Source organism: Triturus cristatus, chromosome 8 (genome assembly GCF_964204655.1).
Source record: "Triturus cristatus chromosome 8, aTriCri1.1, whole genome shotgun sequence".
NCBI lineage: Eukaryota > Metazoa > Chordata > Amphibia > Caudata > Salamandridae > Triturus > Triturus cristatus.
In genome coordinates this window covers 1552328001-1552355897 of record NC_140591.1, presented here as the reverse complement: position 1 = coordinate 1552355897, position 27897 = coordinate 1552328001, and the positions used below count along the sequence as shown (strand labels likewise).

At 50.2% G+C, this 27897-nt stretch overlaps 1 protein-coding gene across 7 annotated transcripts in view; it reads left to right on the top strand.

The window, feature by feature from the left end:
- The window catches only part of NUP98 (nucleoporin 98 and 96 precursor), a 791668-nt gene that overhangs the window by 143772 nt on the left and 619999 nt on the right, over window positions 1-27897 (top strand). For all 7 annotated transcript variants that reach the window (XM_085623457.1, XM_085623456.1, XM_085623459.1 and 4 more), the window contains one exon: window positions 23389-23569. In XM_085623457.1, coding sequence (XP_085479583.1) covers window positions 23389-23569 — 181 coding nt within the window. The remainder of the gene's footprint in view (window positions 1-23388; window positions 23570-27897) is intronic.

Sequence of the window (27897 nt, the reverse complement as noted above, 5' to 3'; positions counted from 1 at the left end):
GCGCCTACGTCACCCAAGGGATCAGTTCTGAATATATATATATATATATATATTTATATTTGAGGCCAAATACTTTAGTAGTATACTTAAATCTTTCACAGGCCCTCTTTTAAAAGGAGAAAGCTGAAGGAAAAGGAGTAAAGGAGGACAGTGTCGCACTATAGGCTGCCATTATGTGAATGCAAAAACTGCATCTGTGTCTTTAAGAGCCTAGAGACCACCAGTATCCCATCATGCCTAGCAGGTGGCAGTTGCCTCTGTTTTTAGGTTTCGCCTGGCGCTGGAGCGCGCATGCGGTCCTAGCCTGCGAGAGCTATAGTAATGAAGTCAGTTTCAAGAAGGGGACTCAAAGCCCCGCCCCTCATTTTCATTGGGTAGTGCAGGGAGATACTCTGCAATGCTGTCTGATTTGCCCTGGCCACGGGTCTCCCCAGGTGATATCGACTCCTTCCAAGAGGTGCTGGTGAGAGGCGCTGTGAAATTAAACATCCAGATGCTGGCTCCTGCACCCTTCACATTGGTCATCTTCGAGACTCTTCATCATAGATCAGCGTCTAGGCCTCTCCTACCATTGGTTCCAGATCTTTTCGGGCCAGCAGTGGACCTATTCCTCCCACCAGCCAAATCTGCTCCGTCTAGGCTGCAAAAGAAGTACAGATCTCCAGAGCAGGACCCACTGTTTCTCCACTGATATTCACCCCTGGATTGTGTGGTCATCTTTGCGGCAAAGAAACACCATTCCACCACTCCGTCTACAGTGCCACCAGACAAGGAGAGTAGAAAGTTGGAATCAGTGGGGTACAAGGTTTGCGCTACAGCTGCCACCGCCATGTAGGCAGCAAGTGCAACGACTCTCCTCAGCAGATATGGCAGTACCTTGTGGTCCTCGTTACAAAAATGTGCAGACCTCCCTCCCTTCCTCCCCTAGAGATGAGGACTTCCTGAAAGTGGTCAATGAGAGTATGATGGTATCCAACCAGATCCAACCAGCTGCTGACTTATCATTACCAGCAGCCCACAAATATTTCCACGGGGTGGCCTTGAGAAGGCATTTGTGGCTGCTCCCTAAGGCCCTTAAATATGAATCCCAGCGACGGACTCTTAACTTTCTATTCTCTGTATCTACACTAGTATGGATGACTAATTGACCCAGATTAAGTCCGAAATGGAGACCCTAAAGGTAGTAAGTCTTGGAAAGCAGAAAGAACGGAGGCCCTACAAACCTTAACTTTTTACCCACAAAGGGTTCAAAACCCTCACTGGGACCAAGGTCATCAGCAAAACCAACCGCGTAGACCTTTCTAACAGCTGCAAAGTAGTCAACCCAAAGGAAGAGCTACTCAACAGCCTGCTCAGGGGGGAAGCCTACAACAGGTTCTAAACAATGAATCTCTACTTACCTCCCTTCCATTACCCACTCTGGTGGTGGGGGGGGGGGGGGGTGCAAGGGGAGTACATCTCCTTTCCTAAGAGTGGCAAGCGATCGCAAGAGACGCCTGGGTACTAAATATTCTTTGGAATGGGTATTGTCTTTGGTTCACCAGCCCTCTGCTAAATATTTCACCAAAACCATCCAGTCACCATTTACAGATGGTGCTCTTGGAAGTAAACCTTCTACAGAAGCATGCGGTGGAGACTATTCCTCCCTAAAAAACAAGGATTTATTCCTGTTATTTTCTGGTTGGAAAAAAGGTCCCAGAAATGAGTTCAGACCCATTCTCGATGTGAAACTAGCCAAGTGGGTTAGACGAGAAACTTCAGGTGCAGTCACTGCATCAGATCTATCCCTAGTCATCAGGGAGACTGGCTCCGTTCAATGGATCTCCAAGATGCGTACTTTCATATCCCAATAGCATTGCAAATTCTTGACGTTTGTCATGGGTTAGATCATTACCAGTAGAAAGTGTTTCAGTTTGGCCTCTAATCGGCCCCCAGAACCTTCTTGAAGTGTATGGCAGTGGTACCTGCACATCTCAAAGCTCAGTTTTCGTATACCTCTATCTAGATGACTGGCTCTGGGCTCAAGGCGTCAACACCTTAAGAATCCCGACTACATTACCAGTTGACTAGCAGTCATCTCCAACGATTGTCTGCATATCAATCACACAGTCCAATTCTTCTCCAGTCCAAACGCTGCATTACTTGGGTCCTCCGTCGATACAATTCAAGCAAGTGTGTCTTTCGGTGTAGAGACTTATCAATCTGTCTGAAGTGTTACTCTCTCAGGAGTGTCTTCCACCACAGTGAGAACAGTTTCCTCTCTTCTTTGCTTGATGGCTTACTTTATCTTTCTAACTCCAAATGCCAGTCTCCACATGTGACTTCTCCAGGAATGTCTAGATCAGTGGGACCAACTTACGGGCATTGGGTTGACAAGATCACACTCTTCCCCCAATGCAAAGCAGTCTCTGAAATGGTGGTGCTCTCCTACAAATCTGCTTCAAGAAATGACATTTTATCAGGATGTCTTTTCCCAGACCATATTAACAGGTGCCTCATAAGGATGGGGAGCATGGATCTCCTCCAAATCCAGGAAACATGGTCTCCGAGAGATGACCTATCACATCAATCTGCTTGAGCTAAGAGCAGTTTACCTAGCTTTTAAGGCTTTTCTCCCATCCTTCAAAGCACAATTCCTGCTTGTTCAGGCAGACCGCACGACAACAATGTACTACCTCAACAAGAAGGGTCCGGACCTTTATCTCACGAGACCCAAACAATTTGGAAGTGGCTGATAGCTAGAGACCTACAGATCACTGACTCCTCTCAGGTGTTCAAAATGCTCAAGCATAATTCCGAAGTGGAGTCCTTCAAGAAAACCACAATTGGGTCCTTCACGAAGATGTTGTGCCAAACATTTTCAGAATTTCGGGTGCTCTGCACATAGACTTATTTCGCCACTGCAGAAAACAAACCATGCCCGGGCTTTGCCTCTAGGTTCTTATAACGAGGGACACTGGAGAATGCCCAATGGATCAACTTGTGCGGCAGATTTCTCTACGCCTTTCCTCCAATTCTCACCCCCCCCCCGTCCCCCGGATCCTGTCAGTTCTCATCAAACTGCTTTACTCAAGGGGAAACATCCGAAATGACTACTCCATGTGCGTGGTTAAGGCGAAGGCGGTCTAGTGTTCGGGATGGGCAGAGAGAGTGGCGCGTAGCACAGGAACAGGACAGGTAAGAGTCGTTAGGGGTAGTTTTTAGGGGCTGGGGGGCGTTCAGGGTAGTTTTACGGGGGTTGGGGGGCGTTCAGGGTAGTTAAAGGGTTCGGGTTAGTTTGTAGGGGGGTTCGGGGTAGTTTTTAGGGGGTGGGAGGGGTTGGGGTAGTTGTAAGGGGTTTGGGTTAGTTTTTAGGGGTTGGGTTAGCTTTTAAGGGGTGGGAGGGGTTCCATTTACCATGCATTCCTTTACCATTAAAATTTGTGGTAAAGGAATTTGTGATAAAAATCTTGGTTAAGACGCGGTCGTTGAAGAGACCGAGTGTTTACGGTAGTCGTTGGTGAGGAACTAGTTATAACATACAACCTTACTCGAGGGCTAAAATGAACTTGATTGCTCTGGAATGGCCACGTCAATGGTGGTTCACGGATCGTCACATGACGGAGCGCCTAGATTTCCAACCACTGTGCAGACCGGAACTTCTTATGAAATTCGGAGGCCAGATGGTGCACCCTAATCTCTTCTGCTGAAGTTTAGCAGCATGCCTCCTGAGCTAGTTAATTATGGCGCTTTTGAAATACTTAATGAGGGATGCTTGTTTCTAGTCCTAATCAGTGCAGTTCCGGATGTATCCGATTAGCAGCTAATGGCAACTCACATGGAATTCGCCTCCAGTGATGTTCTTGGTTGAGGTTAACTGGCATGAAACCCAAGGCCAGTGTATTTTGAATCTAACATTCTCAGGCAACTGTTTTTGGGTATCATGAAGGTGACTAAATGAGGCGCATAAACTGGAAATGGAGATATGGGCTGTAGGTATAGAGGAAAAAAAAGAATACATGTAACGATACAGTCCTTTTGAAAAAGTTTTTTTCTCTGAGGGATCTCACCCTCCTAATATGAAACCATACCAGCTGAGGCAGTTGTGCCATCAATGTCATTTTTCAGTGGAAGAGGTGGCAAGCAATAATATGTTGGTGCAGGGAAGCCATCTCCCAGACAGTGACTTCTGACACCCCCACCCCTGTAGTTGCTCGGTCTTTAGGTCTCTCATAATCGTAAAAATATTACCAGACATGCAGGCTTAGTGACCTGAATAGTCAACTTGACTTAACTGTAATGTGCTCGACCCATAAACTGTACTCAAATTGTGTGATCGTAGGCACAATTTTTTTTTTACAGAGATTCCTTTTTCTTCATTACTACATATGACTGCACCTTCAAATATGCGACTTCAGCGCGTCTGCTATACAAAAAACATGTGTTCGAGGCATATGAGCTGCAGATTATACACTGTGCATAGATCGCCATCTGGTGTTGGGCCCAGATGTTTGCAGTTTGTCTTTCCTCTTGGAAAGTCTTTGGGAGTCACGAGGTCGGTGACTCCTCCTCTGGTTAGTATTGCGCATGGGCTTCGGCTCCATCCTTAGATTGTTTTTTCCGCCATCGGGCTCGGATGTAATACTTCGCGATCCGGTTCCGAACTTCCCAGTTCACCGATCGACGCACAAATCCTCGCTCATCAAGCTTCTTCAGATATAAATCATCTTACTCATCTTCTCTTCGGCACTTCTTCGATTCCGGTGGTCGACGGCGGCCTTCGGGCCTATTCCGGCTCTGGTCTCGGCTGATGGAAAGAACTCCCTTCAAGAAGTGCCCTCGATGTGGGTCCCAGTTTCCCCACACCGATCTCCATGAGGTGTGCAACCTCTGCCTCTCCCCAGAACACGAGGCCCGGGACTGTCCCACCTGCAAGTCTTTTCGCTCAAAAAAGACTGTGAAGTTGGCCTGATGTATGATGTCACTAGTTCTAGTGTACACCTTATCAGTCCAAACAACCCTTATGGTGATTGGTTGTAAAGTCAACCTTATAGACCAGCTATCCTAGTGGTAGCATGGACAAGAGCAGTCTTAGGCTAAACTCTGAATGGCATGTGAAGCCAGCTGTGATACCACATATAATCCCTTGAATACCAAATGAAAGGACACCACAACAGATGTATATATAAAATAAAGTGTATTTATTCTAGTCAAACCCTCAGCACTCTTTATGAGACTCGAGGTAAGGACAACACCGTCTTATTTTTTTTTATTTTTTTTTTTGAAACCGTTTATTGCAGTTTATAGAAGTTACAGGTATGGGCCTACAACCACCCGGCCGGCCGCTAGAGCATCAAAAGCATATTACATACATACAGCAAAAAAAATTTTTTCCCAGCGGTGCACAGTAGAAAAACAGGAGTGATCAATGGTGCAGGTCTCCAAGCTCCATGCCCACAGTACGGTTCCATTTTCTTAATACAAAACAACATAAACAAACCACAACCGCAAGGCAGCCCTCGATCCAAAGTGACAACACGTGCTCCATAAGTGGGGGATCCACACCAGCATCAAAATTCTGAGGAGGGGGACGGGAGTAGATCAGGGACTGGGGGACCGCGCGCCCGCGGCCAAGGGAGGGGCGCCATCTAGGGAGACGGAGCCGGCGAGGCCGCCGGTAGCAGCGGCGGCTCACAAATACCCCCGCGGTAGGCGTTCCAGGGGCCCCAGAGTTTCATCCACGCCCCAGGCTTACCCCTCGCCACATACACCACCTTTTCACGAAACATACACCAATCCATATGCTCTTTCCAGGCCGACACCGCAGGGGGCCTCTGGGATCCCCACAATTGGGCAATATCACGCTTGGCTATCATGTATCCCAGAGTCACCCACCGCGCCTGCGGGACCGAGTAGTCATTTGGTTCCCAGACATTCAGCAAGCATCTCCTCGCTTCAGGCAGTAGCGTGACACGCGTAACCATTCGTAGAACCTCATGCACACCACGCCAGAATCGCTCCACCTTCGGGCACTCCCACAGTATATGCATGAAAGTCGCCAACGCACCACAGCCACGCTTACACATTCCATCACCGGCAAAACCCATACGTAAAAGCCTTGGCCCCGTCACGTAGACCCGGTGAAGGATCTTGAGCTGGACGAAACGAAGGCGAGCCGGGATGGCCACCTCTTTCGGAGAGGCCACCGCGGAAATCCAATCCTCGTCGTCCAGCTCCAGCCCGTCGGCAACCCAAGCCTCGCGGAGACTAGTCAGCAGACACGATCTATCGTTAATCAATTTTTTGTATATGAGGGAGATCGTGCTGTCCGGGACATGGCCATCTAGCACTCTGTCCTCCAGGGGGGAAGACTCCGGAATGGATGCAACATCCGGGAAGACGGAGCCCAGCGCATGGCGGACCTGTAGGTACCGAAAGTACTCACTGCCCTGCAGCTGAAACTCCGCCTGCAGCGTCTCAAAAGTTTTGAATCCCCCCCTCGTCCAGAGATCTCCCACCGTGCTGATTCCGATCGTGTCCCACTTCTCGAAACCCTTCGACGTCCACAGGGAGCCCAACCTCTCAGATGCATACAGCGGAGACGCTCGGGTCAAACGGTCCTTCCACCCCATAGCTGCATTAGCCGCGTGCCAGACACGCACCATGACACGCGTCGGCCCCGTCAAACGGGAGTCGGGCGCGCCAGAGTAGAGCGCTCGATTATAATCGCCACCGGGCAGAAGCGTCTTGTCCATCTCGAATGCCGGGTTCAAGGCGGGCCCGTAAAGGCCATGATTAATTGCAGCTAGTTGGGAGGCCCAGTAATACCGTCGGATGTCCGGGAGGGCGACCCCTCCGTCGTACCACGGGAGCGTCAATTTAGCCAGAGCAATACGCGGCCTCCCGTCCCAGAACAGGCGCCGCTGGAGGCCCTCCACCTCGCGAAAGTAGCGTGCCGGGACCAAGTCCATGGTATTCTGGAGGGCGTAGAGGAAGCGCGGCAGGGACATCATTTTAAATAAGGCCGCTCGGCCGAGCGGCGAGAGCGGCAGACGCCGCCAGCGCACCACGTCCTCCCTCAAGCGCTGGAGGGGAGGAAGCAAATTCCGCTCATAGCGGGCCTCCGGGTCAAGCGTGATATAGATACCCAGGTATCGAAAACCGTGGGAGGCAATCTGGATCGGACAGTCCCGTGGTAGGGCCGGAGCCTCCCCGGAAAGCACATAGACACAGGATTTCGCCCAGTTGATGACCAGGCCTGAGTTGCGACCAAAGGAGCGCAAAACATCAACCAGGACGATCAGTGATTTACGCGGGGAGGCGAGATACAGAAGGATATCGTCAGCATAGAGAGACACGCGGTCCTCATGCTCGGGGGTCCAGCGGAGACCACGGATAGAAGGGTGCCACCGCAGCCACTCCGCCAGGGGCTCCATGGCCAGGGCGAACAGGAGAGGCGACAGGGGACAACCCTGTCGCGTGCCCCGCCCCAGCGCGAATGGGGCAGATACTCGCCCATTCACCACCACCTGCGCCATCGGGCCCGAATATAGCAATTTGACCCAGCTGACGAAACCCGGGCCGAACCCAAACCTCGCCAGCATCGCCCAAATATATGGCCATTCGAGCGTATCAAACGCCATGGTGGCGTCCAAGGACGCCAAGATGGCCGGCTCCCGCACAAATGGGACACGCGCGAGCACCCCGTGCAAGCGCCGCAGATTAAGCGCCGTGTTGCGGTGTGGTATAAAGCCCGATTGGTCTTGGTGGACCAAATCGCCCACCACGCCAACCAACCGGTTGGCCAACACCTTGGCGAGGATTTTGGGCTCCGCGTTCAAGAGCGAAATCGGCCTATAGGATGTGACCCGTTCACGGGGCTTCCCCTCCTTGTGGATCACCACAATTGTAGCCAGACGCTGGTCCGGCGGGAGGGAGCCCTGCGAGTGGGCCGCAAGGAACATCGCGCGCAGGTGGGGCGCCAACACATCCGGGCGCAACTTGTATAGCTCAATGGGAATACCATTGGGGCCCATGGCCTTGCCGGATGCAACCGAGCGAATAGCCGAGGCAATTTCGTCCGAGGTGGGAGGGGCGTCCAGCGAATCCCTGTCCTCTACCGTAAGGGAGGGCAGTGCGATGTCCCGAAGCAAGACATGGGAATCTTCCTCCGAGCAAGGAGAAACCGGGGAGTAGACTTCGCGGAAATAATCCGCGAAGCAGGAGACAATGGCCTCCGGCTCAGTGACGCACACACCATCCACGCTCTCAATCAAAGGCACCACGCGGCTCGCTCTCTCCCTCTTGTCCAACCACGCAATCAATTTGCCAGCCTTGTCACCCACATCATACAATCGCCCCTGCTGCTCTCTACTGAGGCCCCTGGCCGCCTCCGTGACGAGGGCCCGATAGGCCGCCTGCTTCAAATGCAAAACATGCAACTTGGCGTCTGTTACCCCGCTCCCCAGGTCACCCTCCAGTTCTGCAATCTCGGCCTCAACCCGGGTCACCTCCTCCCGCTCGCGCCGCCGGGCATTGGAAATGAAGGAGAGGGCCTCCCCTCTAAGAACCACCTTGAAAGCCTCCCACAGGGAGATGGCAGACGGGACCGACCCCACATTCTCATCGAAATAGCGCTGTAAGGATTTGATCAAGTCGGCACGAATGGTGGGGTCGCGCAAATACCATGCATTGATCGGGGCCACCCTGCCATCCCCCCTCGGGAAGACATCGAAATGCAACAACAATGGGGAGTGGTCTGAGATACCCCGTGCCAAATGGCGCACCTCCCCCACCCTCCCTGCATGGGCCGCCGGGACAAGGATGTAATCAAGCCGCGAGAGGCTACCATGGGCCCCCGAGTGGAAGGTGTACTGTTGCAATGCGGGATGCTTTAAGCGCCAGCAATCCACCAGGCCCAGCGTGTCCAAAAAGCCGGGCAGCCACGCCTGTGCCCGGGGGAGGTCCCTAGGGGGATGGCGATCCATAGACCCAGAGGCAACCGCGTTAAAGTCCCCTCCAACCACCAACAGGCCACCCAGAAGGTCCAGAAGGAGGCGCCCCAGGTCCGCAAATGTAGTGGCTTGTAACCCAGGCGGGACGTACACTGATATAAAGATAAACACTCTACCCTCCATTCGTCCCACCAGAACAGTGTAACGTCCCCTCTCATCATGGCGCACCTCGTCAATCTCCAACGGGAGCGAGTTCTTGACCATAATACCCACCCCCCGCGAGCCCGAAGTGAAGCCGGAATGGGCCGCCAAACGATATCCCCGCCGATTCATTGCATGAAAGGTGTTACCTATAAGGTGCGTCTCCTGCAGGAAGACAACATCTGGTGAAATACGTTTTAAATACTGCAGGACCACACCACGTTTGATCCTATCCCCCAGGCCGTTAACATTCCATGACAACACAATCAAATCCCTACCCCCCATGACACGTCAAAACAATCGGTCGCCCCCCACCGAGCATCTTAAAAACAAAACAGTTGCGGGTTTGCCTTGCGGTGTTAACAAACAACACACCCCCCCCACCCCCCGGTCCCAACAGAACTCCCCCCTCCCTGCACCCCTGCATGAGCCCAGACAGCCCCCCCAAAGTGCAGTGTGCCTGTCGCCCCATAGCTAAGTACTAACTAGTCCCCCAGAGGAGGAGGGAAGCCCCCAGCAGACCCCACCCGACCTCCATGGGAGGGGAACATACGAAGGCGATATATGGTAAAGGAGTAATACCCCGAGCAAGGCCTATACAGTCACCCCTCAATTCTGATCCGGCGGGCCCTCCCCGCCAGCCGCGCCCCCCCCACCCCGATCTCCAGGCAAAGTATCTAACCAGTCCCCAGCCGCCTCGGGCCGGTCGAAGAAGTGCGTACGGCCATCCACCTCCACCCTCAGCTTAGCCGGAAAGAGCATTGAGTACTTGAGGTTTAGGTCCCTTAGGCGACGTTTAATACCAAGAAAGCTCTGTCGCTGCTTCTGGACCGCCGGAGTAAAGTCTGGGTAGAAGTGTACATCCATGTTGTCCAGCCTGACCGGTCCCTGTTGCCTGGAGGTCTGGAGGATGGCGTCCCTGTCCCGGAAATTAAAAATCCGGGCAATAATAGGCCGCGGCGGGGCACCGGTCTTAGGGCGGCCCCCAGGGACCCGGTGGGCACGCTCCACCGCAAAAAGCTTACTCAGCCCCCGGGGCTGGAGATGGGTCAGGATCAATTCTTCCACGAAGAGATCCGCCGCCTCCGCCTCTCGGCCCTCCGGCACACCAATAATGCGAACATTGTTCCTCCGGGCCCGACCCTCGGAGTCCTCCAGTCGCCGGTCCATCAGGGCGCTCGCATGGCCAAGCCGGCGCACCTCCTTCTGGAGGGCCACCACGTCCGTCGTGAGGCTCGTTGTGGTGTGGGCCAGGGAGTCAACTCGGTCGTTCGTTTTTGACAAGTCTGCCCTCACAAGGCCCACATCCACCAGGACCGAGTCAATTTTTTGCGCCAAGGTATCGAAACGCTGGTCCACCGAGGCCTTCATCTCTGCGATGGCGCCCATGACGTCCCGGAGGGTCAGATCCACCGGTTGGGCGGGTGCCTCCGTCGGGCCCACCAGGGATGACCGCGCTGTCTCCGGAGAACCCTTCTGGAGCGTATAGCGATCCATACTATTGGTCTGGTGCGCCGTGCCACGGCGGGTTGTCTTCATCTTCGCCCGGTCGCCATCTTGTTTGGTGGACATGCTGGCCCTTACACCGTCGTGCCAAGATCTCCAAACGGGCCGCCACACCAAATCACGGGTGTCAGGGGGGGGGACGGGGGCGACCACCGGGCAGCGGGTCAACCCACCGCCGGTGGGTCAGCCGGGCACCTGGACAAGGCAACACCACCGCACCCCGCTCCGCAGCCCGACCCCGCCTGAGGCAAGGAGGGCGCAAAAGCGAAAGTGAAAGTGCGGGGTATGCGAGTCGCTCAGCCCCGCTCGCCGTTGTTATTCACTTCGTCCCCGGGTCGCCCCACTACTCCAATCCGGGGGGCCGGCGAGGAGAAGGCCGCAACCTTCAATCGATGCTCCCACCGGTGTTCGGGGTCCGATTCGAGCCCAAAGAACGGGCGGCGCCTCAGCTCGGGTTCACCGACACAGTCCCCTCAACAAGGACAGGATATCGGCAGGATTAATTCAGGAGGTCGCGGAGGTCCTCGGGAGCCTCGCACCTACGCGGCCATCTTGGTTGCGCGCTAGGCTCCTCCTCAACACACCGTCTTATTTAAGCATACATTAAGTCACACAGGTAAGTAATACAGTTAGGCCCTAGGGGCCACGCAAACCATATACTAAAGAAGTGGTATAAGGACCACTGTCACGGAAATAGGATAGGCCTAGGCCTAGGGAATCGCTGGGGCTACACTACACTACCAACAGTTAGGAAGTGGGAGGCCCACGGGATTCAGGTGCAGAGTGGAAACACTCACGCGTAATGCGTATAGTCGATAGAAATAGTACAGTTCTGAAATAAGCAGTTTTAGGACACTTCTGGTAAAGCTAGAAAGTCGAGACTCGAAAACTAGACCCTAGGATAGTCACTACCCTTGTGAGCACCGAAGTACCCAAGTTACCTAGCCCACAGGCTGCGGGTGCATAGGTGTGAACTTGCGTCGGGTTTCGTCGTGGACTTCTATGGATGCCTGAAGGAAAGTTGCTGACAGGCAGTCAGTGCAGAGTGTCCGGTGGATCCCAAGGCCGGGATCAAGAAGGAAGGGTACCTGCAAGCAGAAGGGACAGAGTCAAGGTCACTAGCCAGTGACCACGTGGAACCAGGAAGGACCCAGGCGATGTCGTGAAGATTGCAGGTGAAGGGTGAAGTTTGTCGCTGCAGCCACGGGTACCAGGAGGCATCGAGGACGACCAGGACCAGAAGCGAGCTGTCCCACGAAGGCTCTTGCTGTCGGCGGCGTCGAAGTCGAACTAGGACTCACCAAGCCTTGGCAAGCGGAACCCACGAAGAACGGAGGACTTGCTTCTGGTGCAGACCAGGAAGGTCTGGGGTGCTTCTCTTTTGCAAAGGAGCGGGAGCCAGTCAGGAGGAGCCAAACCAGCGGTGAAGATTTCAAGGTGTGTCGTCAGAGGCCGCTAGCCAACGGGCAAGCAACCGGACAGACGCGGCAAGCAGGACAATGCAGAAGGGCCCCACGCAGGACTCGCAGAGTGTGGGGGGCTGATCTTCGGTGCAGATGGTGCTTGGGGTTGGGGCTTCTCAATCCCCGGTGCACAACTTCGAGGGTACCTCAGAAGCTGCGCTGGAAGATACTCGCCACTTTTCCCAGGTAGCCGGTCTCTCGTCGCCTCCACGGATCTCAGCTCGGCTGTGGATGTGGATCAGGGTCGGAGAAGTCTGGAAGTCAAGGCTCTGGTCGGGCTCTGCAGTCGGTCCCTCGCAGAACTTCAGCAAAGCAAAGGGCAAGTCTCTTGATGGTGCCTGTTTGCACAGGGTAGCCACTCCTTGGCCACAAGGGAGATTCTTCAGTCTTCTTCTTTCGTCGAATGTCGACTGTCCAGAGTTTCTGTTCAAGTTGCAGGTTCAGGATAATCTAATCTCCTGGGGCCCAGCTACCACTCTTATACTAATCTGGGGGGCTGGGTTGCCTGCTAGGTCACGCCTTATGGGTGGGACCTGGGAGGGGGGTGGTTACACCCCCTTCCCTTTGTCCAGTTTCGTGCCAGGACTGGGGCTGGTGTGGCCCAGCACCGGTTTGAACTGGACTATGCATGGGACACCTTGTGTGCCCCAGGCAGTGTCTCGTTTCATTCATCCCTCCCTGCCCCAATACACTAAGGCCTGTCTAGGGTGGTGCTCGCACCTCCCAAGGCAGAAAACCTATTGTCCAAGCCTCCCTTGCCGGGGTCACTCCCAGCAGCAGGAGGTCAGACTTGTGTCGTGGCAGCAGCATCCATTTTGTGATGCTGGGGCTCTGGTTAACTTTAACCGGGTAAGTAGGTTACAACATGTCTTCTCCCTCTAGAAGGGAGGGATAATATCCTCATCCCCAGAAATGGGATGGGGGTAGTATTCCAAAGTGTTACACCTTACACAAGATGTTTTGATAAAGCCAAACCATAGTTACCATAACCGCGAGGATTATAAGGCACTTTAAGAGTATATGGTAGGCTATATCATAGAACAGCTATAAGGACATGGTTCCGAAAGCTGCAGACAGGCTCAGCTCATGCTAGAGCACCATCTCACATGTTACCAAGCACTCTGCCTCCAGGATTGTTAAGGCCTGCCATAGGAGTGGCTGATAGGTACACATGTGTCTATATATAAGATAGGTATAGGAATACTACACCTAAGCAAGGAGTGATTACACGACCTTGCCCCAGCTGAGTGACCAGGCAGTTGTGTCATAATGGAAGGCCAGGCCAGGGGTGGCATAATACATGCTGCAGCCCCTGGTAGGCCTAGGGTACACCTATGCCCTGGGTACCTAAGGTACACTGTACAGGGGCCAATAAGGTGATCCTATCCAAATGGGTTATGATAAAGTGCATAGTGTCAATTTAGAGAGAGAACAGCAGGGCTGTGGGTCTGATTAGCAGGCCCACAGCCACATCTAAGTCGAAAACCAGTAAAGCAAAAGCAAAAAGTGGGGGTGAACATAGAAAGCAGACCCTACTCACCTACAAAGACCATTCGAGATCGACGGGCTAGACGCAACATGGCGCACTCCTCGACCTCCGCTCCAGTCGACATCTTCGAGGACGACGTCGAAGCTCCGGGACAGCAGGACATAGAACAGGAGGACGACGACCTTGTCAGCGCTTCCGAGGCCGACGACTCAGATGTGGAGGACATCACCCCGGCGCAGCAGGTCGTGAGTAGAATTCCCCCTCCCACGCAGATACCGAAAAAGGCTTCGGTCACACCTTCGCCTCCGGGCCTAGGCAAGACCAAGGACACTGCTTCTCACACCCCACCTTCGGGCCCGGTAAAGAAGCCTATTAAGCCTTCCGGCAGCTCGGGCTCGAGCCAGCCGGCCACCGGTGCCGAGAAACACCCTTCGGCACCGAAGAAAAAATCGACCTCCACCTCCACACCGAACCCGGCACCGAAGTCTTCGGTGCCGAAACCTGCTCCTCCGGCGCCGACCAAACATCACAAGACCCTCTGCACCGACACTCCAGTGCCGAGATCTTCTTCGGCACCGACCAAAAAGACGGAGGTTCCCAGGAAGCACGGCTTCGACAAACCTAAAAAACCGTCGGCCCCCGAAACCTTCGGCGCCGACCGAACAACCAGTGTCACAGGAGCTTTTCACACCGGATCCTTAGCAAAAAACCCTCACCAAGGATCCAAAGACTGGACACTTGACATTGTCTTCAAAAAAGAGATACTTGGACAAGCCGGCTCCACCTCCACCTCCAAAGAAAAGGACATTGCTACCTCTCCTTTCAGGGTGCCTTCCCCACCTCCTCCACCTCCTCCACCCTCTCCACCTCCACCCCCTCCACTTCATCGTTCCCCCACCTTGTCTCCTGTCCCAGACGATTTGGGGGACCCTTACTATGATCCAGCAGATGTGCCACAAGATCCCACCCCTACTGGATCTCCAGACCCATGGGATGATTATACCAATCCGGACTTACCAGATGTCCCACAGGATGACCTCTATCCATCTAGGCCAACCCCTCCTGAAGATTCCTTAGGTTTTCACCATTTGTTACAACGGGCGGCACACTACCACGGGGTGGAGCTACATACCGACCAAGTGGAGGAGGATTTCCTCCTAGACACCTTTGACGATACACATAGGTCCACTGCCATTCTACCTATGTTAAAGGGTGTAATTAAACATGCCCCTGAGGTTTTTAAAGACCCAGTCAGGGCCAGGGTCCTAAACCCTCGGATAGAGAAGAAATACAAAGCCGCCCCTACAGACCCTTCTTACATTAAAGGCCCTGCACCATTAGATTCCCTAGTGGTATCTACAGCCAGGAAGCGCTCAAATTCTCAGGCGTCAGGCGAGGCGCCCCCTCTTGACAAAGAGTCCAAGCTCCTAGATGCGTCAGGGAAGCGCACTGCGTCACAAGCGGCCAATATATGGCGTATTGCTAATACGCAAGCACTGTTGGCCCGATACGACAGGGCGCATTATGATGAGGTAGAGACCATCATGCACCATCTCCCTGAAAAGTACAAGACTAGGGCTAATGAACTTATTCAAGAGGGAAAAACAATAACCAATACCTCGATACGATGTGCCCTAGATGCAGCAGATACAGCCTCCAGGGCCATAAACACCAGTGTTCTCCATCGCCATGCCTGGCTCAGGGTTTCAGGGTTTAAACCAGAGGTTCAAGCCTCTATATTAAATCACCCATTCGACCAAGATCATCTATTTGGCCCTAAAGTAGATGAAGCCCTGGAAAAAATGAAAAAAGATACAGACATGGCAAAATCTATGGGAGCCGTACAAACACAGACTCCCAGGCGCTCCTTTCGCCGTTCTTCCTTTCGGGGCATGGGCAGAGGCTACTCCTCGGACAGTGCATCCACGTCCTATAAATCCCCTCCTCAGTCTACCTTCACGAAGGGTTATCAAAGAGGCGGATACAGAGGCAATAATAATAAGGGCAGAGGCAAAACAAATACCGCCCGCTCTGCCACACCTCCTGCTCAATGACTTTGCCCCGCTCCCTCCAGACCATTCCACTCCGGTCGGAGGCAGACTACAACATTTCCTTCACGTCTGGGAGACGATCACCTCAGACAGATGGGTTACACAAATTATTCAGTCAGGGTATTGCCTAGAATTAACATCTACACCTCCCAACATTCCATCCAGGCACCGCCCTATGTCGCAAGAACATACTGCGCTACTAACACAAGAGGTGATCTCCCTCCTGCAAAAAGGAGCAATATAGCAGGTCCCCATAAATCAACAAAATTTAGGGGTCTACTCCCTGTACTTTCTAATTCCAAAGATGGACGAGACCCTACGACCTATCTTAGATCTCAGACCTCTAAACACCTACATTCATTCAGACCATTTTCACATGGTAATCCTCCAACAGGTTCTTCCACTTATTTCCCAAAACGATTTTCTCACCACTCTGGACTTGAAAGACGCGTACTTTCACATCCCAGTACATCAGTCTCACAGAAAGTACCTCAGGTTTGTGGTAGACGGACAACACTACCAGTTCAAGGTGCTCCCGTTCGGGGTAACAGCACCAAGGGTTTTCACCAAGTGCCTGGCAGTAGTGGCTGCACACCTCAGAAGACAGCACATTCACGTCTTCCCCTATCTGGACGATTGGCTGATAAAGGCCATGTCCTACCAACAATGTGTGCAACATACCGCCGCTACGGTCCAACTACTTCACCAGCTAGGTTTCACGGTGAACCATCAAAAATCCCACCTGGTACCATCACACACAACAATATCTCGGTGCCACCATAGACAACTCAAAAGCCATAGCCTATCCCAATCCTGCCAGGATTGCAAAAATACAGGCGCTGCGTCAAAAATTCCTATCTCAACACTCTCTCCCAGCAAGAGTGTTTATAGCTCATAGGGATGATGGCCTCTTGCATCTTTATAGTGCCCCATGCAAGACTCCAAATGCGTCCACTCCAAGAGTGCTTGGCGCGTCAGTGGAACCAGGCCCAGGGACAACTGACAGATCTGGTGTTGGTAGACGGTCGCACCCATCGCTCTCTGCAGTGGTGGAACACCACAAACCTTTCCAGAGGTCGATCGTTCCTGGACCCGGTCCCACAAATAATTCTAACAGCAGATGCATCGCTCTCCGGCTGGGGAGCTCATCTGTTACATCTCACAGCACAGGGCACATGGACGCCGCAACAGAAGTTACTCCACATCAACCATCTGGAGTTACTGGCGATCTTCCTCGCCCTAAAATCCTTCCAGGCGCAGATTTCAGGCAAGGCAGTCCTCATTCGCACAGACAACATGACTGCCATGTACTACATTCAAAAACAGGGGGGCACACACACTCCACAGCTCTGTTAGCACAGAGCATATGGAGATGGGCAATTCCACAAAAGATTTTTCTCCTAGCCCAACATGTCCCACGAGTACAAAACACCGTGGCAGATCTGCTGAGCAGACAGACACAGCAGATCCACGAGTGAGAACTTCACCCACAGGTTCTTCACCCGTTCTTTCAGAAGTGGGGGCATCCACACATAGACCTATTCGCCACCCACGAAAACAAAAAATGCCCAAGCTTCGCCGCCAGATATCCACACCCATTGTCCAAAGGCAATGCGATATGGATGAACTGGTCAAACAAATTTGCATATGCTTTTCACCTCTCCCACTAATTCCATAGTGGTGCGAAAGCTACAACAACATTCCCTAACTCTGATCCTAGTAGCTCCAACATGGGCCAGACAACCATGGTACACCACACTGCTGGAACTCAGTAGTACCACACCAAAAGCTACGCCTCTCGCCATGCCTGCTAACCCAGAACCATGGAGAGATCAGGCACCCGGACCCAGCTCAGCTCAACCTTGCGATCTGGCTCCTGAGGTCCTAGAATTTGGATACCTTAACCTTCCCCCTGATTGCATGAACATTATCAGGAAAGCTTGGCGCCCTACGACTAGGGCGTGCTATGCAGCAAAATGGAAAAGATTTGTTGTTTACTGCCACAACACCACAATAAATCCTTAAATGTGTCCATACAGCACATTATGTTATTTACTCCATTTACAAAGGTGTAACCTAGCATATACCTCCATTCGGTTACACCTCGCTGCAATTGCTGCCTATTTACAAAATAGGCAGCACCTCTCACTTTTCAAAGTACCTGCCATCAAAGCCTTTATGGAAGGCCTCAAAAGAGTAATTCCACTCAGAGTGCCACCCTCACCTGTTTGGAACTTGAATATAGTCCTCACACGGTTAATGGGACCCCCTTTCGAACCATTACATAAGTGCGAGCTGCAATTCCTCACATGGAAAACAGCTTTTCTAGTGGCCATCACTTCCCTCAGAAGAGTTAGTGAAATACAAGCACTCACTATACAGGAACCTTTTCTTCAGATGCATCACGACATGGTTGTACTGCGCACCAATCCCAAATTTCTACCCAAAGTCATTTCTCCATTCCATCTAAACCAGTCGGTAGAATTACCAGTCTTTTTCTCGCATCCCCAAACAGTTGCGGAAAGAGCCTTACACACACTGGATGTTAAAAGGGCTTTACTTTACTACATCCAGAGAACACAACCTGTCGGAAAAACCAAACAGCTATTTGTTTCCTTCTTCCCACCACACAAAGGCAACCCTATTTCAAAATCAGGGTTAGCTAGGTGGATTGTGAAATGCATACAGATTTGCTACCACAAAGCAAAACTAACGCTATCGGTTCCCCCTAAAGCCCACTCTACAAGGAAGATAGGGGCTTCTATGGCTTTCCTAGGGAACATACCACTAGATGACATCTGCAAAGCAGCGACCTGGTCAACGCCGCACACCTTCACAAAACATTACTGTTTAGATGTGCAAACCAAGCAACAAGCTAGTGTGGGCCAAGCTGTACTAAAAACACTGTTTCAAACTACTGCAACGGGTGCCGGTGGTCGCTGCTAGGGTTGGGTACTGCTATATAATCTATGCACAGTGTATAATCTGCAGCTCATATGCCTCGAACGGAATATGCTACTTACCAGTATGCATCTGTTCTTGGCATGTAGAGCTGCAGATCTATACACACCCACCCGGCTACCTGTATCCGTTCCAGTCTGATCTTATTTAGATACAATACACATGGGTTTCTTTACTGTTACTACTACGCTCCATCTTTCCCTGCTGGCGAAAAACAATCTGAGGATGGAGCCGAAGCCCATGCGCAATACTAACCAGAGGAGGAGTCACCGACCTCGTGACTCCCAAAGACTTTCCAAGAGGAAAAACAAACTGCAAACATCCGGGCCCAACACCAGATGGCGATCTATGCACAGTGTATAGACCTGCAGCTCTACATGCCAAGAACAGATGCATACTGGTAAGTAGCATATTCCTTTTGATTTAATAGACTAAACGTTTGCTCCATGTATAATAAGAATCTTGCCCACATATAGGATAAACATGACCCCTGACTAACTTGCCTCTTAGATCTCTAATAGGATTGCATCAGGGCCGGAGGAGGAATGTTTCTCAGATCATGTTTAAAAACTAATTTGTAATAAATATATTACTGACTCATGATGTGATGGCGCACTGTCATTTACAAAAAGCAAATTTTCCATTGAAACGGCCACAAACTGTCAGCTTTACTGACCAAACTTTATAGCGTATAAACCATAATCTGTGGAAATTGGATTTCAGCAAATATATTTGATTTGTACATCACTAAGAAAAGTGCTATGATTTGTTTTCATCCTATTCAAATATTTTTCATCACCGTTACAAAAATGTGCTTTCATAACTACTAAAATCTATTTTGAAATACTTTTACAGTTCATTTGCAAGCTATTAAAATGTTGTATGTTAGAGAAAAAAACCTGGCATCCTACTACATTCGTTAATTTCACACTGTATACAGCACAAATGTCAGGTAGTTCACTTAACAAAATCCTCTAACTTTGCAGTCAGAGGAAGAAAAGTAAACACCAACCTATAGGGTATATTAGGCAGCAAATTTTAAGAAGACTTATGCTGAAATTTGACCTCAGTCTCTGAACGCTGAGCAAATGTGACAAGTTAAAGTCCGGATTTAAAGGCATCTTTATTGATCAATCACTTTCTGAGTGAACTGAACTTCTTTTCTTTGTCAGCTTGCCAGAATGTGCCAGTAGGCCCTAAACATAGCTCTTCCCTAATAAAATCTGGTTTGCCATAGCAGGTAGCTTTCTCAAAGGCTGGGGTGGGGGTGAAGAGTGTATTTATCGAACATCTACAAAAGTAGTACTCCGTGACCGGCAAATGAGTCTTGAATACTGGACTTGCTGGAACTGAGTGCTGTCGGTCTGGCTTTGAATTTTTCTTCCTTTGCAGTGAACACTCCTTTTGATCAGACAATACAACTACAATGTATTATCTTAACAAGCAAGAAGGGACTCATTGCAGATCTCTCTCTCTCCCTTGAATCGCAAATTATCTTGAAATGGTTAATAGCACTGGTGTTCACTTGCCAGTAACTCAAAATAGAGAAGACCACTCGCTTAGTTGGGCGTTCCAAGAAAGCATGGAGTGTGTTTTCAACAATAAAGTTCAGCTAAACCTCTTTTGACAATTGGGGTTATCCCAAATTAGATTAGTTTACAAGCGCTGGAAACAGGACATGCTCAGATTATGCTTCTAGATCCTGCTATCCAGGGTCAAAAAAGAATGTTCTTTCAATTTGCTTGTAAAATATTTTGTAAGCATTGTCTTTTTCTCTAATGCCCAATATGTTGATCAAGCGGTTTCACTCAAAGGCCAGGAGGATCCCGATGGCACTAGAGTAGCTACACCAGTGGTGGTTGACGGACCTACTACATCTATCTGAGCGACCACACATGGTGCTGCCATTCAGAGAATCTCCTGTGCAATTTCTAGAGCCAGTTTCTTCATCTCAGACTTGAATCTTTGAAATTAGCCTCTGCACTCCTGAATTCTTACATTATGAACATCTGATATTTGCACACAATAGTATGGGCATTCTATGATTGACCAAGCGTCCTTCCACTTAAACGTCTTACCAACTCAAATTAAAGAGATTCAGTATTTGGCGCTTAAAAGAAAAACATCAGCCGTCTAAATGCTAGGAAGAGTTGGTGATTCCTTATCTTCATCTAGTAATGTCTGGCCTATGATTTTCATCCCTTAAAGTCCACTTTGCAGCAATTACTGCCTATACAAACCTCATACTTCAGAATGCCTGTGGCTAACGATTTCTTAGAAAGTATTTGGAGAGTGTCCACTCCCACTATATCTTCTCCTACTTGGAAACCGAATGTGGTACTTTCTAAGTTAATGGTTCTTCCATTAAAGTCCATTCATAAAGCTTCATTACATCATATTACCTGGAAAGGATGCCTTCTTGGTAGCCATCACTTCAGACCATATTGAACTAGATGCAGGCCTTATGTTCTCAAGAACCATGGCTTCTGTCTGCCTCATTAAATAAATCAATAGGTTGTCCACATACAGCGATACTAGGTACCTACGGTAGTGTATTTCTGTTGCCCAATTAATGAATATCCAAACGGACCTTCTAAAGGCTCTATTACTAGAGCGATCAGTTGTGAGGACTGTGGGCACCCTTGTCTCGTGCCCCTCTCTAGTTCCCATTCTTCAGATGTAACCCCATTGGACTTTACCCTTGCTATTGTTTTTTTTTATAGAGATGTTTAACAGTTTTAAGAAAGGTAGGGTCAAAATTCATAGCCTCAAGCACAGGTAGTGCCGCTATAGTGCCAAAGGCTTTTTGTGTGTCCAGCGACTACAAATCCATTTTATCTTTGCTGTGTGTAGTTTCTTCCATTATGTGTCTCAGAAGTTCGAATTGAGTGTCATCCTTCGACCTGGAGATATGAATCTGCACTGATCTGTATTAGCTGTGCAGTGAGGTGTAATGCCAGTAACTTATCTACTATTTTATCAATATTAAGCACACACAGACCGTATGCCTTATTATCCATTGGTTCCTTTTCTGATTTTAGCATAGTGTCTTTGGATCATTGTGAAATTTCCTGGATCATGGTAAAATCTCCTCTGTCAATCGCTTGGTTTGCCTGGAGGTCTAGCTTGACAGCAAAGCTGTCACTTTATCTTATGTGATGAAGAAACAAATTTCAGCAGTACTACTAAGAGAATCAAACTAAATATTTAAAGGAAACAAACCTGCAGGAGAAGCACAAGCCCCTGAGCAAAAGTTTTCCACAGATTTTTATTTTATTTTAACTGTACTTTTCCCTGGTGCGGAAGCAAATTCTCAGTGCAGTTGAACTGAATTGGTGATTGTGACATGCCACCAAGCTAGGCTACAGACCTCCTCTGTTTATTATGAAAGGTTATAATGAAAGTAGTAGGCCTGACATTTATTGTGAAAGCACATGTATATAGGCATTCAAGGGTGAAATATTCTCCCACTGTTATAGGCTGTAGACATGCATGTTGATGTATGAAGTCTCAGAGATTATCATAGTAGACATGGGCTTTTATATTGCTCTTACCTCCTCCCTGGCAAACCCTCTAGGTGGAAGATTTTCATTGTGATGAACTTAGTTATACCCTTTTCAGATGGATGGTTTGGTCAGCCTTAATTCTGTACATGTATGTAACGTTATTACTGTATGCAGGATTTTTTCCAGCTCATTCGCGCTTCATTTGGACTTCAGTTGGTCGTTGTGTCAAGGCAATGGTAGAGGCTATAGGATTCATTGATTGGGAAATAGTATGTCAGATTTCTGACCTACCGTTTGCATACCCTTTTCTCTTAATGTGCCCAAATGAGTGTGGTGCTGGGAAAGTGTTCACCATATGTGTTCAAGCCAGTATGTCCTCTAGACCAGAGTAAGATAAGTGCCCTGGATTGTCTCGTCTCGGGTGGTACTTTAATTGGTGAGGGGATGCTGGACTGTGAATTGGAACACTGCTAGTTGTGGGACAAGCATATCCGGTGGTGTGTTAACCATTGAAAATGTACCTTGTCTACCAGTGTTTAACTTCAAGCTTAAACTTCAGTAGCCAAATCACTAGGCCCAATACTAAAGGGGTTGCCGGGTGTGGGAAGGTTAACTAGGCATTGCTAATGAGTGTCCATTCCATGACTGAATAGGTGTTTATGACGGGCTGCATAGCGGCTCCTGCTTTTGCGGACCGCAAACCAAGTCATAATAAGTCTTGAGCATGCCACACAGCCACTGAAACTCACATTTGGTTTGCCCCCAAAGGTTTAAGACCTAGTGGGTTAACACTTCAGCTTGACAGTTGAAGGTTACACTTTGGTTTAGTGTTTAATGCTGAAAGTTGGTATACCTTTAATTTTAATTTGTTTATTGTTTTTTGTAATTGAACAGTTGGACCCAATAGCTGTAAAAAATGCTTTCTCCGACTTTCTAAAATTATTTAATCGCAACAATATCTATAATTTCTCAACTATACTTAATTTCATTCTCAAACGAAAACCATTCAGGATAACCAAGAATTTGATTTACTATTGCATATGTTGACAATGATATAAGTGCCTTAAATTTTCTGAGCAGTTTCCATATTGACTCCTAGAAGCGACATTTGAACACTAGTGTTGAATGCAACTTGCTGAATTGTTGGTGGCGTTCAGACGTTTATGCAATAAGCACATTTACAAATTTGAACCCTTTAATTCTTTATAACTGATTTGTTGAAGATGCTTCTAATATTCATCTGTGTAAAATGTTAGGTAATATTTCTCTTTGTCTTAGGAACTGAGACTAGAAGACTACTTGGTGAACCGCAAGGGCCCTCAGAATCCCGTGGCTGCAGCTGCAGGTGCTACTGGCTTGTTCGGCACTCCTGCTGCCACATCCACAGCCTCTGCAGGATTGTTTGGGTCTGCTGCTACGAACACAGGATTTGGCCCAAATAAAACTGCTTTTGGAACTAGTACGTATTGACTGATTTTGTGTCCTGACCCCAAAAGAACAAATTCTGTAACTTGAGTACTTCTGTGTCCAGATTCCTTAAATTGTGAATATCTCCACCAACATTACCTTGTTTGCGCAACTGTACAGATTTATCTGGCATGTGATTAGACTGTTTGATCCATGGTCCCCTTGTGCTCACCTACTAACCTCCTTCCACTATTGTTTCATAAGATCGTAGATTGAACTATCGAGGCACCGTTTTATAACATCACATATTTGTCTTATTTAGTGCTCTTAAGATTAAGAAGAAATCGGATTCAAAATGTCTATTGAAATATTTTATTTAAAACCGAAACAGATCTAATGCCTGAGTATTTGTACCAAACACTCCAATTTGTTTTATCCTTCGAGATTTAGTAAGAAAGTAGTGTAGCCAGGGATTTGAAGTATTTACTGTTTGCATGTTATAGCAAAGCAATTTAGACACAAAACAGATTAAGCTTTTTTACATTTGAAGGAAATATAGTGAGCCACCTACATAAATGGAATTGAAATACACAGTGCAAGCCGGTGAGGGTGAATTGAGCTGGCGCACTGAAGCTTTTCTTAACTTTGTTTGGTCCAGTTGTATTGGTTGATCATTAACTAGTACTCGAGATACGATAAAGTTAAAGGAACAGTATTTTTTTTTTTTTTTTTTTTTTGGAAACCTTTATTACAGAGTTCAATAGATATACAAGTATGGGCCTACAACCTTCAGGCCGGCCGCTAGTAGACAGTGAGACCATGAAACATATTCATAAACACAAGCAGCAAGCAGTAAAAAGTCCCACAGATCAAAAATATCATTTGCGGCCACATTACCCAAACATCCCAAATGGCGGTTTCATTTTAAATGAAAAACAAGAAACAAACCCACAAGGCGGCAAAAATCTAGGCAACAGTATGTGCTCCCCTCGGGAGGGCTCTACCAACCTACAAGAATAAGAGGGGGGGAAGGGCAGGGGCAGAAACAAAGTGGTTACGGTAACACAGAATCAAGAGAATGTGCAGACTAGGGAGACAGGGCCGCCGCCAAGTCGGGCGTCAGTGGCGGGGTACAGATCCCGCCGCGATAGGAGTTCCAGGGGCCCCACACCTTTACCCATTTCCCAGGCTTACCTCTCGCCACATACACAACCTTTTCTCGGAACATACACCAATCCATATTTTCCTTCCATACCGAAATCGTGGGTGACCTCTGGGAGCCCCACAATTGTGCAATGTCACGCTTGCCCACCATATATCCCAATGTCACCCACCACGTTTGCGTCACCGTATAATCAGCCGGCTCCCACACATTCAGCAGACACCTCCTAGCCTCGGGGAGCAGCGCAACATGCGTGACCGCTTGCAACACCTCATGCACACCACGCCAGAATCGAGTCACCTCCGGACATTCCCACAAAATGTGGAGGAAGGTCCCTAACATGCCACACCCACGCTTACACATCCCATCCACCGCGTATCCCATACGCATCAGGCCCGGTCCCGTAACGTAAACCCTGTGGAGTATTTTGAGCTGGACGAAACTAAGGCGGGCCGGTATGGCCACCTCTTTCGGGGAGGCCACCGCAGATACCCAATCCTCGTCGTCCAGCTCCAATCCATCAGCGACCCATGCCTCACGGAGGGCGGCCAGCAGTCCCGAGCGATCGTTGATGAGCTTTTTATAGATCAATGAGAGTGCCATCCGGTACATGCCCATCTAGCACTCTATCTTCCAAAGGGGAGCACTCCGGGATGGACGCGACCTCCGGGAACACGGAAGACAACGCGTGGTGAACCTGTACATACCGGAAGTACTCCTTGTCATGCAACTGGTATTCCGCTTTCAGCACATCAAACGTTTTAAATCCCCCCTTCGTCCAAAGATCGCCTACCCTGCTAATGCCAATCGTGTCCCACTTCTCGAAGCCTTTCGTCGTCCACAAACAACCCAGTCGTTCAGAGGCATACAGTGGCGTCGCCCGGGTCAACCTATCTTTCCACCCCATCGCCGAGTTTGCCGCATGCCACACCCGTACCGCGACCCGTGTCGGACCAGTCAAACGTGCGTCGAGCGATCTAGAGTAGAGCGCACGATTGTAGTTGCCACCCGGCAACAACAATTTGTCCATTTCAAAAGCCGGATTAAGGGCGGGCCCATAAAGCCCGTGGTTTATCGCAGCCAGCTGGGAGGCCCAGTAATAGCGTTTCATGTCGGGGAGGGCGACCCCCCCCATCGTACCACGGGAGCGTCAGCTTCGCGAGGGCGATCCGCGGCCTCCCATCCCAAAACAGTTGGCGTTGCAGACCCTCCACCTCCCGAAAGTAACTAGCCGGAACGACATCCATCGTGTTTTGCAAGGCATATAAAAACCGTGGCAACGACATCATCTTAAACAGCGCCGCCCGGCCGAGCGGCGAGAGCGGCAAGCGCCTCCAACGCGCCACATCCGCCTTCAAACGTTGGAGGGGGGGGGGGGGTAGGTTCTGTGTGTATCGGGCCGCAGAGTCCAGGGTAACAAAAATACCCAGATACTTAAATCCCTGTTGAGCAACCTGGATAGGACAGCCCCGCGGGAGGATAGGGGCCTCCCCTGAGAGGACATATACACAGGATTTAGCCCAGTTGATGACTAGGCCTGAGTTACGGCCAAAGGAATTCAGCACATCCACTAACGCAATCAACGATTCACGCGGGGAAGCAAGATACAAAAGAATATCGTCCGCGTAGAGAGAGACTCGATCCTCATACTCGGGAGTCCATCGGAGACCACGAATCGAAGGGTGCCACCGCAGCCACTCCGCCAGGAGCTCCAAGGCGAGCGCAAAGAGGAGAGGCGACAGCGGGCAACCCTGTCGCGTGCCCCTACCCAATTCAAAAGGAGCCGACACTCTACCATTCACCACCACCTGGGCTAGTGGTCCGGAATACAACAATTTCACCCAGCCAATGAATCCCGGGCCAAACCCAAACTTCTCCAGCGTGGCCCAGACATATGGCCACTCAAGCGTGTCGAATGCCATAGTGGCGTCCAGGGACGCCAAAATGGCTGGCTCACGTATGAACGGAACCCTCGAGAGCACCCCATGCAGACGCCGCAGGTTAAGCGCGGTGTTGCGATGAGGGATAAAACCGGACTGGTCCTGATGGATCAGGTCGCACACCACGCTGACCAGCCGATTAGCGAGCACCTTGGCCAGAATTTTCGGTTCCGCATTCAAAAGCGAAATGGGCCTGTAAGAAGTGACCCGATCACGCGGCCTCCCCTCCTTGTGAATAACCACAATAGTGGCTAGACGCTGGTCCAGCGGGAGGGAACCCGCCGCCCGGGCCGCGAGGAACATATCCCGAAGATGCGGCGCCAATGTATCCGGCCGCAATTTGTACAATTCAATGGGAAGGCCATTAGGACCCATGGCCTTGCCAGAGGCGACTGAACGTATGGCCAGAGCGATCTCCTCAGACGTCGGAGTCGCGTCCATCAACGATTTATCCTCCTCCGAAAGGGAAGGCAACGCAATATCTTTAAGCAGGGCGCGGGAATCCTCTTCCGAGCGAGAAGACACCGGGGAATACACCCCGCGAAAATACTCTGCGAAGCAATCAACAATTTCACCCGGATCAGTAACATACACACCCTCCACTCTCTCAACCAGCGGAACAACTCGACTCGCTCTCTCCTTTTTATCCAGCCACGCGATCAGTTTTCCAGCTTTATCACCCATATCATACAATCGCCCCTGCAGCTCCCTACTCCGGCCCCTGGCCGCCTCGGTGACTAGGGCCTTGTAGTCCGCTTGTTTGATCCTGAGAGCATGAAGTTTGTCGTCCGTGACACCACAATCCAGGTCACCCTCCAACTCCGTTATCTCAGACTCGATACGGGTCACCTCCTCCCGCTCACACCTCTTGGAATGGGAAATGAGGGACAGGGCCTCCCCCCGGAGTACCGTTTTGAACGCCTCCCACAGAGAAACAGCAGACGACACTGATCCCACATTATCTCCAAAATATTGCTCAAGGGATTTAATCAAATCTGCGCGAATTGCGGGATTACGCAGGTACCAGGGGTTGATCGGGACCACCCTCCCCTCCATCCCCGGGACAATATCAAAGTGCAACAAGAGAGGGGAGTGGTCTGAAATACCCCGAGCAAGATGCTGCACCTCCCCGACCCTCCCCGCCTGTGCCGCTGGCATCAGAACATAATCCAGTCTCGAAAGACTACCATGAGCCCCGGAGTGAAAGGTGTATTGTACCTGCGCAGGATGTTTTAGCCGCCAACAATCCACCAGACCCAGGGTATCTAAGAGGCCAGA